This window comes from Meleagris gallopavo, chromosome 26, assembly GCF_905368555.1.
Source record: "Meleagris gallopavo chromosome 26, MGAL_WU_HG_1.1, whole genome shotgun sequence".
Lineage (NCBI taxonomy): Eukaryota > Metazoa > Chordata > Aves > Galliformes > Phasianidae > Meleagris > Meleagris gallopavo.
The window spans coordinates 5693956-5708502 of record NC_139429.1 but is presented as its reverse complement, the minus strand read 5'-3'; the positions used below and the strand labels follow the sequence as shown (position 1 = coordinate 5708502).

Genomic DNA, 14547 nt, shown 5'->3' with positions numbered 1-14547 from the left:
GGGCAGCGCGGGGCCGGGGAGGGGCGGCGTCCTCCGGCCGCCAGGGGGCGCTCGCGGGCAACGGACGGCCCGCGCCTTTGTCACCGCGGAGGTACTTCCGCACGCACGCGCATCGCGCCGTCACGCGCGCTTCCGCCCACCCCTGCGTGCCCGGCCAATGGCGGCGCGGCTCCCGTCATGCCGGCTTCCGGCTTTCCCCGACGTGGCCCAATGGGGGCGCGCGGGCCGGCCGGATTGGGCGTGTGGCGCCCGGCGTCGCCGTCCGCGCCAATGGGCTCGCGCCGCGTCCGGGCCGGGGGTTGCGCGAGCCGCGGAGCCGCGGACGCAGCAGCGGCGGGAGGGAGGGGGGCGGCGCGCCGCCGCAGCGGGCCGGGAGCCGCGATGGCCGGGAGGATGGCGCGGGCGCTCCGTTGGATGCTGGGCTGGATGCTGCTCGCCTGCTGCGTGCCGCATGCAGGTACTCGGCCGGGCCGCCGCGGGGGCGGGCGGGATGTCGGGGGCTGCCGAGATGTCGGGGGCTGCCGTTCCTCCGCGTGCCGCCGGGCCCGGCTCGGGCGATAGCGGCCCAGAGGTCGCGTTGGGGCCGGCGCAGCCCCGGCCGTTCGGGGACGGCTGGTGGCCGTGCGGTGCCGAGCCGCCCCCGCCCTCGGGACGAGCGCTCACGTCTGTTTCCTGCCGTGCCGCAGAGCCGCTGGCTGTGATGTCCGTGGATATGGGCAGCGAGTCCATGAAGATTGCCATTGTGAAGCCCGGGGTGCCGATGGAAATTGTCCTGAACAAGTAAGCTGCTGTCCTAGGGCACACCTACGTGCTGCTGTCGGCTGTGGGCTGCCGCTCACGTGGGGGTTTTTAGGGGCCGGAACTTCGAGATGGAGAGGGGAGCTCAAATAATTCTGTTCCTGTGGCACAAGAGGAACATCCGCTTCCATCTAACACAGAGTGCTCTGATTTCAGCACTCGTGCTTCCTGATGTGGCTGTGGAGCACACACCTGAGCAGTAGGGTGGCAGCTCGGCCTTTACCCTCATCTCGGGGTGCTTGGTCCCTCTTTGTAAGGAGGGGAGGTGTTAAACGCAAGCAGCCCGCAGTCTGAGTAATATCTTGTGCTACAAACTCGAGAGGATGTGGTATCATGTTTCTGTGTGTAGAGTTAAGAAGCTGGATTATCACTTCTCCATAAGGGAACACGAAGGCTGGTTCGTTTTCCTGCACCTGCCACAACCCGCAGTCACTTGTGAAGTGAATAAAACCCTCCTCTCACTCGGGTGCTATCACAACTTCCAGTCCTCAAGACAATGAATGGAGAAACTGCAGCTTGGAGAGGATGTGTACTCAGGCCTATCCTTGCTTCATAGGAGTCTAGGCTCAGACAGATAATAAGTGCATTTCTCATTCTGAAACTTGGCAGGCATTGGCAGAAGCTGGCTTGCTTTGCTCACTGGTGGAAGAAAGCAAAAATAAAGCAAGTTTTGTCTAATTATGAAGTAGCGTGTTCCAGAAAATGACTTGCGAGTCTTTGCTCTTCAGGGCAAGTTGTTTTCTTGTAGCTTTGTTAGAGAACTGCTGTTACGTTACAAGGCATTCAGAAATGGATGGCATGCAGAGGTATTTGTGAGCTTAGTGGACAACTTTGAGCCATTTGGTAGTTGTTGTAGTGAAATACTCTTCCTAGAGCCTTCGTGCTGGATTTGTAGCAGAGAGGATGCGTCCGTTCTGAAGTTCTCTAATGCTATGGGAAAAACAGTGATCTGTTCCACAGCTTCAGTTATTAATTTGAAAGATTTCTGTCCATGTTTCAGTCAAGCTTATCGTAAGGAACATTAGAAAGTATGAAAGTTTTCTAGAGAGGTGTTACTGCAGCGCTTCCAATTAACGGAGTTTGTCTTCCTCTCAGTAGGTGGTATCTGAGCATCTTGCTGTACTCTTTCTGAACTGAAAATGTTGCCATTTGTCACAAGGACTTCTGTTTTGAGTGTTGACATGTGTTGCTTTTTTCCTTTCTGTACAGGGAATCACGGAGGAAAACACCTGTGGCTGTTGCTTTGAAGGAGAACGAGCGTCTCTTTGGTGATAGCGCACTAGGAATGGTAAGAATTCTTGTTACTTACTATGCCAGTTGCAATTCACATTCACAGAATGCATGTTCCTGCTCTTGAGAGAGGTTTGTTTGACAGTAACAAAGCCAAAGAGATGCAGTTGGGTGATTTTCTTTCTTTCTGTAGTCTATAAAGACCCCCAAGATGGCCTTCAGATACTTTCAAGATCTGCTGGGTAAACAAATTGATAACCCTCAAGTCGCACTGTACCAGTCCCGATTCCCAGAGCATGAGCTGGTGAAGGATGAGAAAAGACAGACGGTTATCTTCAAGCTGTCACAGTAAGTGACTGCTTGTGGGTTCCTGACGGGTAGGACTTCTGATGTTGGACTTGCATAGCTGACTGTATTTGCAAACTTCTCTTTCTTTCTTATAGAGCATTACAGTATTCTCCAGAGGAGATGCTTGGAATGGTCCTGAACTATTCACGTGGTCTGGCTGAGGAATTTGCAGGTTGGAAGGATTTATCTATTTCTTGCAGTATCTACATATGTTTATCTATTATAGGACTTAAATAGCTGCTATTGTATTAAAATGTATTTGCATGTGGTTGCTCTAATGGAACAACATGTCTGTTTCAGAGCAGCCCATCAAGGATGCAGTGATCACTGTTCCTGCCTACTTCAACCAGGCAGAGAGGAGAGCAGTGCTGCACGCTGCTCGCATGGCTGACTTGAAGGTTCTGCAGCTGATCAGTGACAACACTGCTGTAGCTTTGAACTATGGAGTTTTCAGGAGGAAAGACATCAATGCCACTGCACAGGTAGGTGTAGCTGGGAGATGCAGAGTACCATACAAGTGTGTGCATGCAGGGGAGAGAGTGCTATTGAGTGAAAAGTCAAAATACCATAACAGTGAGGAAACAGACCTGCTGTGCAGCTAGTTTCCTCAGTCTTCATGTGTCCATCAATGAGATGAAGAGATTAAACTTCTCCGTGTATGGGGTACAGCCGTAGAGGCCACTGAGCTTCTGTGGTGAAGGCCAAGTGGATAGGAGTTCACATCTTGTAAAGCTGTTTGTTCCTTGCCCATCAGCTGGTGGGGAATAATACCAGCAATTTTTTGAGGTTTTGAAGGCTGGCTCTGAAGTAGTTCATCTTGCTGAGGTTTAAGGAACTTTGAAAGAGCAAAGTTTTGTTTTCTGATTTATAGAATGATTGAAAAAGCTTTCTTGTCTACTTGCCGTATATGATCCTGAGCATCTCCTTAGTTTGATTGAAGCACAAGTTCTGCATCGCTGTCATATGGAGTAAAGCCATTCCAGGGAATGGATAAACTTAGTGTTATATCAAGCTTGGAAAGCCGTGGGTTCTTTCCTTGTTCATGGGGGATATCGAGGTGTTTCTGCTTCACCGTCCCAGCTTCTCTTTTCAGAATATCATGTTTTACGACATGGGAGCAGGAAGCACCGTTTGTACTATTGTAACCTATCAGACAGTGAAAACTAAGGACTCGGGAACCCAACCTCAGTTGCAGATCCAGGGCATTGGGTAAGAATTCAACACGAGTCTCACAAAACCTGCAGGTCTCAGGAAAGAAATCTTCTGTTTCATGGTCTCTTTTACACAGGTTTTTTCAGTGAGACTTCAGGATGATAATTTGGTTAACAAAGTGGAAAACATTTAGAGTGAGATGGTTATGGTTATTAATAATTCTGACATCACTGTCTTGTGCAGAAGGTAGTTGAGAATTTGCAGGAGCCCAGGAGGTAACATTGATACTTAGTCTATTTCAGACTGCTGCTTTTTACTTTTCTTGTTTTTTAAAGAGCTTCAATCCATTTTTGTTCAATTCCATTTCATACAGTCTTACAGAAGTAGAACATGAAAGTGGAATATCCTTCTGGAGAGGAGTGAAAATGCACTGCAGTTAAATGTTGCCAAATAAGAAAGGGGAGAGTTGCTTTACATGTTCAGCTCAGCAATTTGAACTCTAGAACACAGTACTGTCTCTGAGAAGATACCTAGGACCTGGCACAGTCATCGCTTGGCTTCTCAGCTGTTTGATGTGCTTAGCAATAAGGCCTTTGCCATAAACATCATGATGTTTCTTGTTCAGTGGCTACTGTGGTGGTGAATCTTTCTTTTCTTGACATATAATATGTTTTTGGGGGGTAATTGTTACTCTTTTGCAGTCACTTACAGCTGATAGTACATCAGCTATCTTTGACCGCTTTCTGCTCTGAAATAATACGTGAGGTTTCTTTGCTTTCAACCCGCCTTAGCTTATTATATCTTGGTTCTTTCTTTTGCTCAGGTTTGACCGTACTCTTGGAGGTTTAGAGATGGAGCTTCGTCTCCGAGATTATTTGGCAAAGCTCTTTAATGATCAGCACCCCTCAAAAGATGTCCGAAAGAACCCCCGGGCCATGGCCAAACTGCTGAAGGAGGCCAACCGCCTGAAAACTGTCCTGAGTGCAAATGCTGACCACATGGCACAGGTAGGACAGGGTGCAGAATTCCAGGAGTTCTTAAGGCTGAGAGTGGGATAACGTTATTTAGATTAATTGCCTAGTATAGACAGAATTAACTGCTTATAGTGTAGATAATGTCATTAAATGCCAGCTGTTCTCTGCAGTGTCAGTATACTGAAAAGCATCACCCGTAGTATTTCAGGGGTGGTGGCACTGGCAGTTCCTTTAGACCTGTGCCCACTTCATAGCTGTACTGATCAAATGAGTGCGTTAGATGAAGGTTAGTTGTGTGGAGCTTGGTAACTAAACTTCCATGGGGTTTGAGAGAAGCTGTCTGTTGTGCCTGTGTTCCGTCCTTTCGTAAGAGCAATTACAGGGTTCAGGTGGAATGCTGTAAGGTCCTAGGTGCAATAACAACACTGGAACTTTTGCATGTTAGGCAAATGAGGCAGAGATTCTGGTTGTAGAATGCTCTGTGAAATTTTAATTCTTATATTTCTTACTGGGCAGATTGAGGGGCTGCTGGATGACATTGACTTCAAAGCCAAAGTCTCAAGGCAAGAATTTGAGGATTTGTGCTCTGACTTGTTCCAGCGAGTCCCAGGACCTGTGCAGCAGGCTTTGAGCAGCGCGGAGATGAACCTGGTATGTTTAGGAATGCATTAGGAAGTCAGAAGGTTTCTGTTGATAGAGCTGTTGTCTCATGATCAAAGCATCAGTGGCTGTGGCAAGGCACTAGCACTGCTGAGAGGTACAGATGCCTGCTGTTGTAAAAGGGAGTGGTGTTGGTGCTGCAGAAGTTATTTCTTGCGCTGTCAAGCAGGAGTCTGTCATGGCTGTCTGCACTTTCCACCTGAAACAAGGTAGCTGAAGGATTGATTTGTTTCTGTTACTAAATTTGTACTCTTGGGGTGTAGATTTTAAAGACTGCCCTTTCACTGTTTTGTGTGGGATGACAGTTCTGGTCTCTCTTCTGCAGTTTTATCTTAAAACTGCGTGGAAGCTGAGTTACTGCTGTACAGGCTTCTCCTTTGGGCACTCCAGTTAGAAGCCCTTTTGCTGACTGTAGTTGAACCAAATATGATGCAATCCTTTGGAGAAACTTATTATACTATAAAATGTTCACATTTTGGCATTTCAGCCAGGATGCTCTCGAGCATCATTTGGCTCTGATACTCAGAGCAACACACTGATTCCCCTCTTAAGATGCTGTGTCTTCATCTCTTCGGGTCCAGCTCGCTCTGTGAGTCATTGATCCTCTGGTGTAAACTGTAGTCTGTTTAACTGATTCAGATCAAAGTCCCGTGTTTCAGGTGACTGAGCAGTGTCTGTATCAAAGCTTTTTGCTAGACCTGATTCCTGTTGCTGGCATGGCTTGTGTCAGTCTGTCTGAGACCTCTCAGGCACTGATCTGCACTGGGACTGCAGCATGTAGCATGGTTACTCTCAAAGCACCACATTGCTGTGTGGTGACTAGGGAAGGAGCGTAAGGAAACCCTGAACTTAGCTCTCCAAAATTGCTTTCTCAAAGACAAGGTGACTGTTTCCAATCCCTAGGATGGAATTGACCAGGTGATTCTAGTTGGCGGTGCCACACGGGTCCCCAAAGTGCAGGAAGTTTTGCTGAAAGCTGTGGGCAAGTGAGTATGTGAGGCCCCCTTCTAGTATGTCTCCTATTGACTAAGTGCTGCACGTGGCAGTGGCTGCAAAGCTCATATCTCTTGCTTTTCACTTCATAGAGAGGAACTGGGCAAGAATATCAATGCTGATGAGGCTGCTGCCATGGGTGCAGTCTACCAGGCAGCTGCTCTGAGCAAAGCCTTTAAGGTGAAGCCTTTCATGGTTCGAGATGCAGCCGTGTTTCCTATCCAGGTAATCCTTTGTTCACCTTTTGTGCATGGTATAGGTAAGTGGACTGTGCTGGGAGGAACGTTTCGGGTGACCTGTTAGATTTTTTTAGTGGGTAAAGAAGTTAAGCAGATCTTTCTGCCAATCATAAAAAGAAAACCGAAGAGAGTATTCAGGAATGTAGAAGGGACTTCTATAGTCAATATAAGTCAAACATGCAAAAATATGTGTTGAAAAATGTTTGTGTCCTCCAACATTTACGTGAGGTAGAACATCCAAATGCTGTTGTAAATCTCTTAACGTAAAATGCTGTGAAGGAAGCTTGTAGTTGTGGTGTCTTATTTTATATTTGTGATGCAGGTGGAGTTTACTCGTGAAGTTGAGGAAGATGATAAATCCAAGAGTTTAAAGCATAACAAGAGGATTTTGTTCCAGCGCATGGCTCCTTATCCGCAGCGTAAAGTGATCACTTTCAACCGCTACACTGATGACTTTGAGTTCTATGTCAACTATGGAGATCTGTCTTTCCTGAGCCAGGATGACTTGCGGTGAGTCGAGGCAGCTGAGCAGAGAGCTCTGTGATGGTGCAGTGTGCCCAGTCTATGGATGGGACTGGCCACCAGCACGTACTTAGCACACCAAGCAGTGGTAGTTCCTTACTCTGTGCAGTTGTCCATCGCCGTGAGTGTGAGAAGTGATTGGCTGTTCTGCAGCTGATGTTCAATCATTTTCTCTTTTTGTCTCTATCATCAGAATTTTTGGTTCTCTGAATCTCACTACCGTGAGGCTAAAAGGAGTTGGGGAAAGTTTTAAGAAGCACTCAGATTATGAGTCCAAAGGCATCAAAGCTCACTTCAATATGGACGAGAGCGGAGTGCTAAGCCTTGACCGGGTAAGCACTGCCCTGTGATGTTTGTCAGCCTGTGTGTTTCCCCAGTTCTGTCCCTGTCTATGGCAGTGAAGGTCCCTGCTTAAAACTAATTCTCTGCTTGCTTCTCCAAGGTGGAATCTGTGTTTGAGACGTTGGTGGAGGACAAGCTGGAGGAGGAGTCGACACTGACAAGTAAATGCTGAACTTTGATATTCATGCTCACTTGTTTTACCAGCAGTAGCCGGGTTTACTACGAGCGTGCTGTTTATCTGAGCACAGCAAGCACTATGTGTGGGAGGAGAAGGAGGTTAAGAAGTTAACCATAGCCTCAGGTTGTATGTACAGCTCCAGAAAACTTAAAAGCCCTTTGCAGGAGTCTTCTGCAAGGAGGTCTGAGATGTCATCTGCTCCTGTGGTGACTGGCATGTATTGCAACTTGAAAAATAGGTGTTCTCTCCTTATTGATCTACAATTGATCATTTCAGAAAGCCTGTCCAGAAAGCAAGCCCTGCATTCACAGCCCTGCATTGTTCTCCCTTCTATTTGTGATATTCTGATCTTTGCTTTGCACTGTTTGGATTTTAGAGCAAGTGCAACTACCATATAGAGAGAAGTTGGAAATGTGCATGTTTGGCAGTGAAGGAGAGATGCAGGGAGGGCTGATGCAGGCACAGGCTGAAACTTGGAGCTTTTTAGCTGAAGTTACAAATTTCAGGTCATATTCCTGCAGAGGTGGAGACCAAACTTCTGTGAGCACACAAAATTAAGTCAGGAAAGAATGAGCTTCTGTAGTGTATGTAGCAAAGTAGTTAGGAAGCTCCCTGGTGGTTATCACAACTGGAAGGAGAACTGAGTGCTGAAGATGGCTGTCATCCACCTTTGCAAGCACTATATTCTGCAATTTTTGTCTCCTGTTGACAGAACTTGGTAACACCATCTCAAGCCTGTTTGGGGGTGGTGGCCATGCACCAGAGGCTGGAGAGAACCTGACAGATTCAGTTCAGGTGAGTCACCTGGGCTAAGTGTCCTGATGCTTAAGGGCTGGGGAGCCCCTAGGTCTTGCTGCAGCTGGTAAAGAGGCAGCAACTTATGTGAGCAGGATTCAGGATGACTGGCAGAGCATCAGGACATTAAATCTGTATTTTTCAGGAAGTGCAGTATTATTCCAAGTTTCATGTGGTATGCATTTAAAGAAATTCAGGGGGCGTTTTTTGCTGGCAAGTCTAGCAATGGTGGACTAACTTTAAATAATTTGTTTCTGAAGAAGTCTCTCATTTCTAAATTGTTCTGGTGGCATACAAATAGGTTTCTGCCTGTGCACTGTTAGTGCAGGTCTACCAGGCTCCTTGCATCCTCGTGGGTAACATAGGCACAACTGTAGTTACTCTGGCAGTACTGATCCAATTTCCTTCCAATGAGAGGAAGATTCTGTGCCATGGATGCATGTCCTGCACTGAATTATCTCTTAATCAATTATCTGGCTCTGGTCCTCCTAGAGCATTCCCTCACCAATGACTACAGTCACTGTGAATGCTTTGTTTATGCAGAGAATTTTCTGTTCTGTGAAAAATTTGCATGGAATTTCTACTTAAAAAGCACTTTCTTGGTTTCCCACACTGACCAGGAAGAAGAAGAAAGCCTAGCAGAAGCAGCTAAAGAAGAGCAGGGGTTGAAACAAGGCCAGAAGAGTAGTGCAGAAGATGCTGGTGAAGAGCAGGGAGAGGAGAAACAGCAGTCACCACCTCCAGATCAGGCAGAAGCCGTCCATCCTAAGGAAGAGTCTCAGAAAAACGAAGAAGGCGAGAAATCAGAGGCTCAGGTAAGCATTGTGTTGAAGGAATGGGACTGAGATTTCGGTGTTTGAGTAGTATGTAAAGTAGCAAATACAATTCTTATAGTCTTGAAATGTTCAGTGGCATTCTTCTTTCTCTATAAATGCCCTGCCTTGGAAAAAGTTGCTTAGTTTGTCTTCAGTTGCAGTAAATGCATTTTCTCTCTCCTACACAAGCCTCTCTTAGAACACTCTGAAAGGATAAAGGACAATGTCTTCTCTGCATACAGAATTCCACAATATTCCTGTGGAAATGTCAGTGCACACTTCCACTTCTGTCCTGCTGACACACCTAAGTTTTATTTTTGCTCCCTTGTCCAATCTTGGGTAACCAGGTCCTTCGAGTTTAGCTGCATTAAAATGTCCTTCAGACTATTTGGAATACAAAGCAAATCTGTCCCCTTACCTGAAAATTCATTCTGTCTGTTATAGGATCCTAAAGAAGATAGAGAAACTGTGAAAGAGGAAGAACTCGCCAAAAGTTCTGGTGCAGGCACTGCTGCCAAAACAGAGGAAGAGAAAAAAATCAAAGCACCCAAAAAGCAGAAGCTCGTCCATGAGATCACGATGGAACTGGATGTAAATGATGTGCCTGACCTGTTGGAGGATGAACTGAAGAACTCAATGAAAAAGTACGTTTTAAATGTCTCTCTTTGGTTAAAGTTTTAGATGAAGGAAATGAGTTGCTTTGGGACCAAACAAAGAGAAGGCTTAAAAAAAAAAAAAAGTAGATTTTCCTGAATTCTGTTCCCCATGCAAAAGTGATACCTTTACTACTCCCTTAAACTGATGTGCTTTGAGTGAAAATTGGGTTTCACAGACTGAAGCAGCTGTCTGGTCTTGGATTAGCTTCCTGTCTTTGGCAACTTGAAGTGAACCAGAGGAAAATATCTTTAAAGTAGCTGTTGGCAACCTTGTTGTGTCAGTGTTCTGGGACTGCAGCAATCTGCCTAGAGGTGGCTCTCAATCTAACAGAGATCTTGGAGGTACAGGAGGTGGCAGCAGCCAGAGAAGGGCTATGCAAATAGTAATACTTTGTGCTGTGTTTCTTGAGTCAAGAGTGTTTCAGATTTTAAATTGTCAGTGCTCTTGAGTTTGGTAAAGAGTTGAACTTAGAGTTCTTTGCTCTTTATTATTTTTCCTTCTTTTGCTAGAAATGGAGGACTGAAGGAATGGTAATTGCTCACATGGTACAGATGTGCACAGGCACATGTGTGTATGATATGGTACTCAGCTAAAGGCGTTGCTGCCTTCAATTTCTGTTCTGTTCACTTGTTAGGCTCCAAGACTTGACAGTCAGAGATCTGGAGAAACAGGAAAGAGAAAAATCAGCCAACAGCTTGGAGTCATTCATCTTTGAGACGCAGGTAAGAGGAATATATGGGAATAAGAATTCCTGGAATGTTGGTAGAAGTGACTTGTGTAGCTTGGCTGATTTGGATCTTCTCTGAACTGATTAGAAGAGCTCAGTTCTCTTCCTTTAGTCACTTTTTCTACTAACATTAGGCCTACCAAATACATGGAACTGAGAGGGTTCTTCAGCACAGAACGACCACTTCGCTTGAATGTTTCTAACATGATAAATTTGTGTTTCCAGTACCCCATATGTATGCTTATATGTGTATTTTGGATCAGTTGCACCCAGGCTGGAAAGAAGCTACAGCTTCTCAAAGGCTGTTGTACGGAAGAGGCAATTAGCAACAATCTTATTATCATCATGTACCTGGTGACTCCCACTGCCTGCCCACCCCACATCCATCGTGCATCTTGTAATGCTGTGAGCAGGAACTCAGATTTGGGAGGCTTGAAGGAGAATCTCTAGTCAGTGAATGCAGCACCCTTGGAGATCAGGGTCCAGTCCAATTAGAAGCAGGTGAACGCCAGTTTTTCCTTCCGGATTCAGTGGTATTTGAAAGAAGTCCTTTATTCTTTACAGGATAAGCTTTACCAAGAAGAGTACCTGTTTGTCTCAACAGAGGAGGAGAGAGAAGAAATTTCCAAAAAGCTTAGTGAAGCTTCAAACTGGATGGAGGAGGAGGGCTATGCAGCTGCAACTAAGGTATTGCAGTTGAGATACCAGTCTGCTACAATTGACATGGACATAACCACATGGGCTGATAGATCCAACTTGATCCTTTCTAATGTAGTTCTTGAGAATGTCTTGCTTCCTCACTGCATTATGCACGGACATAATGTGTATTAGGTCTTCCAGTCACAGCTTTGTAAGTGATCTTGAACAGCCTCATCAGTAACCTGTTGACTTAATATTTTTACTATATGGAAATAATGTATTTGATAGAGAACTACACAGCTGTAGTTATAACTTCTGGAGTTGGCACTGGGCAAGCTAATTTTCTCCTTTCTGCTCTCCTCCATTTACAGGAGCTGAAAGACAAGCTTGCAGAGCTGAAGAAGCTTTGTAGGAACCTCTTCTTCCGTGTCGAGGAAAGGAGGAAATGGCCAGAACGGCTGGCTGCCCTGGAGAGTCTGCTTAACCACTCAAACATCTTCCTCAAGTAAGACAAGCTGCTAGGAAGAAGAGTTGTGCAGATGATACTGTAAGAGATGCATACAAAACATGACCAATATTTTCTGAAAGTCACTAATGCCTGCGAGGAGAGGTGGGCAAAATTCAGCTTCCCTAGAGCTTAGTTCTGCACATTGTGTTAACAGAAGCTTGCAAACCCTGATTAAAGTGGAAGGAGGAGAACCATCCAAAGCTATATGCACCGTTTCCAAGCAGAGTTTTTTCTTTGTCCTATGGCCTCACACAGTTGTGATGGCTCTGTCTGCTGGCCTTGCTTCCCATTCCTAGCACAGTCTGTACATGGTCTGTTTGGCTAAGCAAAATTAAACTTTCTTTTTAACTTTAAGGGGAGCCCGAATGATCCCGGAGTCTGACCAGATATTCACAGAAGTGGAACTGGGTACACTGGAAAAAGCAATCAATGAAACAATGGTAATGAGGGATGCAGTGATGGGGCAGGTTGGGTTGTGCTGCTTGTTCTAAGTGACAGTGTGCTTTCACTCCAGGTTGGGGAATAGAGAGTGCATGTCTTCTTTCAATGGGACCAGAAACCTTTCATGTGTTCAGTGTCTTGTAATCCCCACTGTGACCTCAGAAAGCACTGGGGGATAATCGTTCTTGTTTTGCATGTGGACAGTTGTCTCAGCCCATCATCGGCCTATATGTAGTTCTCCATTGGGTTTTGAGAGTTCTGTTTCTTTTTGCCCTTTGGGTAACTAAGAAACTAGCTGAAAGGAGCAGTGTTATCCTGAGCAATATTAGAAGGCTCAGGAGCAGTGACTTCAAGATGGTTTGATGTAGAGTGATTCCTGGAACTAAGAAGTGTCCAAAATGTACTTTTCCCCACCCATCCCACAGGCATGGAAAAATGAGACCCTGGCAGAACAGAATAAGCTGTCTCCTGCTGAGAAACCTGTCCTGCTGTCCAAAGATATAGAGCTGAAGATAGCAGGCCTGGACAGGGAAGTGCAGTATCTTCTGAACAAGGCCAAGTTTGCAAAACCAAAACCCAAAAAGGAGAAGAATGCCACTAAAACTGATTCGGGCAAGAATGCTACAGCAACCTCTGAGAGTGAGAACACTATCCCTCCCACGGAGGGGAAGCAAGAAGGTAAGGAGCAGTTGGAGAGTACAGCCTTACTATTATACAATTACTATACAGTAACACTCATTAAAGGCAGCTAAATCCTCTGAAACCCTGTATTTCCTAGGATATGTTAGCTATATCCTTTATAAGAAAGATAAGCTGTCAGTTGCCTTCTGGATGTCAGAACAAGTATTCACAGTTGTGTTCTGTGTCAAGGAATAGATAGATGAGAGAGGTTTGTAGCTTAGGGGGTACTCGTTAAAAAATAATCATCATCATCAAGACTTGGTGTTTTCCTAAGTTTTTTTTTTTTAAGATCCTCAAATTCTGAGTGCCCTGTTAGTCTTCAATCTAGACTGCTGTGTTTGTCAGCACAGTTCCTCTTGCCTAAGATGTTCTGCTTATAGTCACAGCCCCTAAGGCAGCTGTGTGTGCAGTAAGTGAACCTCCAGGGCTTCTAGGGACTGAAAGCTCAGCAGAGAGGCACTGAGAAGATGAAGTTTTCTTTTCTTTTGAGTGTTGTAAAGAGATCCACTGTCAGAGTGAAGTCCTGCAATGTACTGCTGAGATACCACTGCTGGTCACCTGATCTCCTTGCACCTAATCTCTGTAGTTTCACTTCTGTGATGTTTCTTTCTGCTTGAAATGCAGAGAAACCTGAAGATATCAGTCCAGCCAAGGAACCCCCTACGAATGAGAAAGTAGTGATAGATGATGAGCCTGGATCAGACTCCGGTGAGCATGTTTGAATAATGGTCTGGAACTTGGGGGCTGTGAGTGCAGGCTTTTTGTCTTCATGTTCTCGATGTAGGAGGGGGTAATGTGGGAGAACTCCAGATTATGGAGTAGATTTTAGGATGAAAATCTTTGGTTTCTTACTGCTCCACATTTTCATTGTTCAGTGCAAAACTGTTTTATGCCTTTGTGACAGTGGTTTATAGCAGTTTATGGCCAGAGCTTTTGCTTAAGCCTGTCTTTATCAAAGCACTTAAGGAACTGATGTGCAGGTGTGTGTTTTTCTGCCATCTGTTCTGAAGACATCCAGTTTTCAACAGGTGGGGGGGGATCACGTGTTGAGCACTCTGCAGCTGAGTATCAGTTTCAGGAGCATTCCCTTGGCTTATGTACCATAGATCAAAAGTTTAATTGAATAGTTAATGAATGTCAGTGACTTTTGATTCTGCACTGTGTGCTGTTAAAGCTGTTACAGCGTGTAACAGTGTTTACTTCATTGCACAGGGTCCAAAAAAGAGAAGAAAGCAGAAGCTGGAGGAGAAAGCAGGAAAAACGATGAGCTGTAACACCCCCTGAAATCCCTCTAGTGTCAACATCTATTTATTTCATCGTTACCTTCTTGTTTTTATAATGGACTGGGTTAGTTATGTAAATGGAACACAACAAACAGTCTGAAAACACAATGGGATAGAGATGTACATTTTCTTCTTTCTGGGGATTTTGCCGCTACTAACTTAGTGAATTTGGGTTGTTTTTTGTTTCTCTTTCATGTTTGAAGGTGGCAGGAAGGTGCCCACCAGGAGTTGTTTCAGTACAGAAGTCACCGCCATGACTCTGCTATAGGGAGAAAGCGATTTAAGAAATGTTTGAAGCAAGTTGGAGCGTGTGCTGTGTGCCACAGCTCAGCTGGAGGAGAGCAGTGGGGTGAATGGGAAGGGTGTTGCTGGGATGGTTGGTGTCTGGGCAGCAGACCTTAACTTGGAGCGTGGTTTCAGTGAGGGGAGGCGTGTTCTCCTTTGGAGCTGTGGGAAAGGGGGGCAGGAGCGGGGAGGCAGATGAGAACGAGATGTGTCTATTTCCACAGACTGCAATTAAAACCATTTCTATCCACGCTCTGTAGCAGAGTCTGAAAACGATTAA

At 45.6% G+C, this 14547-nt stretch overlaps 1 protein-coding gene across 1 annotated transcript; it reads left to right on the top strand.

Moving 5' to 3' along the window:
• Positions 1–271: 271 nt before the first annotated feature.
• Positions 272–14518, top strand: HYOU1 (hypoxia up-regulated 1). Its single transcript, XM_085209479.1, has 24 exons — positions 272–457; positions 687–780; positions 2008–2086; positions 2222–2376; positions 2472–2548; positions 2677–2858; positions 3470–3585; positions 4352–4535; positions 5019–5153; positions 6066–6148; positions 6248–6380; positions 6717–6904; positions 7110–7248; positions 7359–7419; positions 8149–8231; positions 8852–9046; positions 9491–9690; positions 10338–10425; positions 10995–11117; positions 11441–11574; positions 11933–12017; positions 12444–12696; positions 13324–13407; positions 13912–14518. The coding sequence occupies exons 1-24, from the start codon at positions 382–384 to the stop codon at positions 13971–13973; spliced, it is 3009 nt and encodes a 1002-aa protein (XP_085065605.1). The 5' UTR covers positions 272–381; the 3' UTR covers positions 13974–14518.
• Positions 14519–14547: the final 29 nt, after the last annotated feature.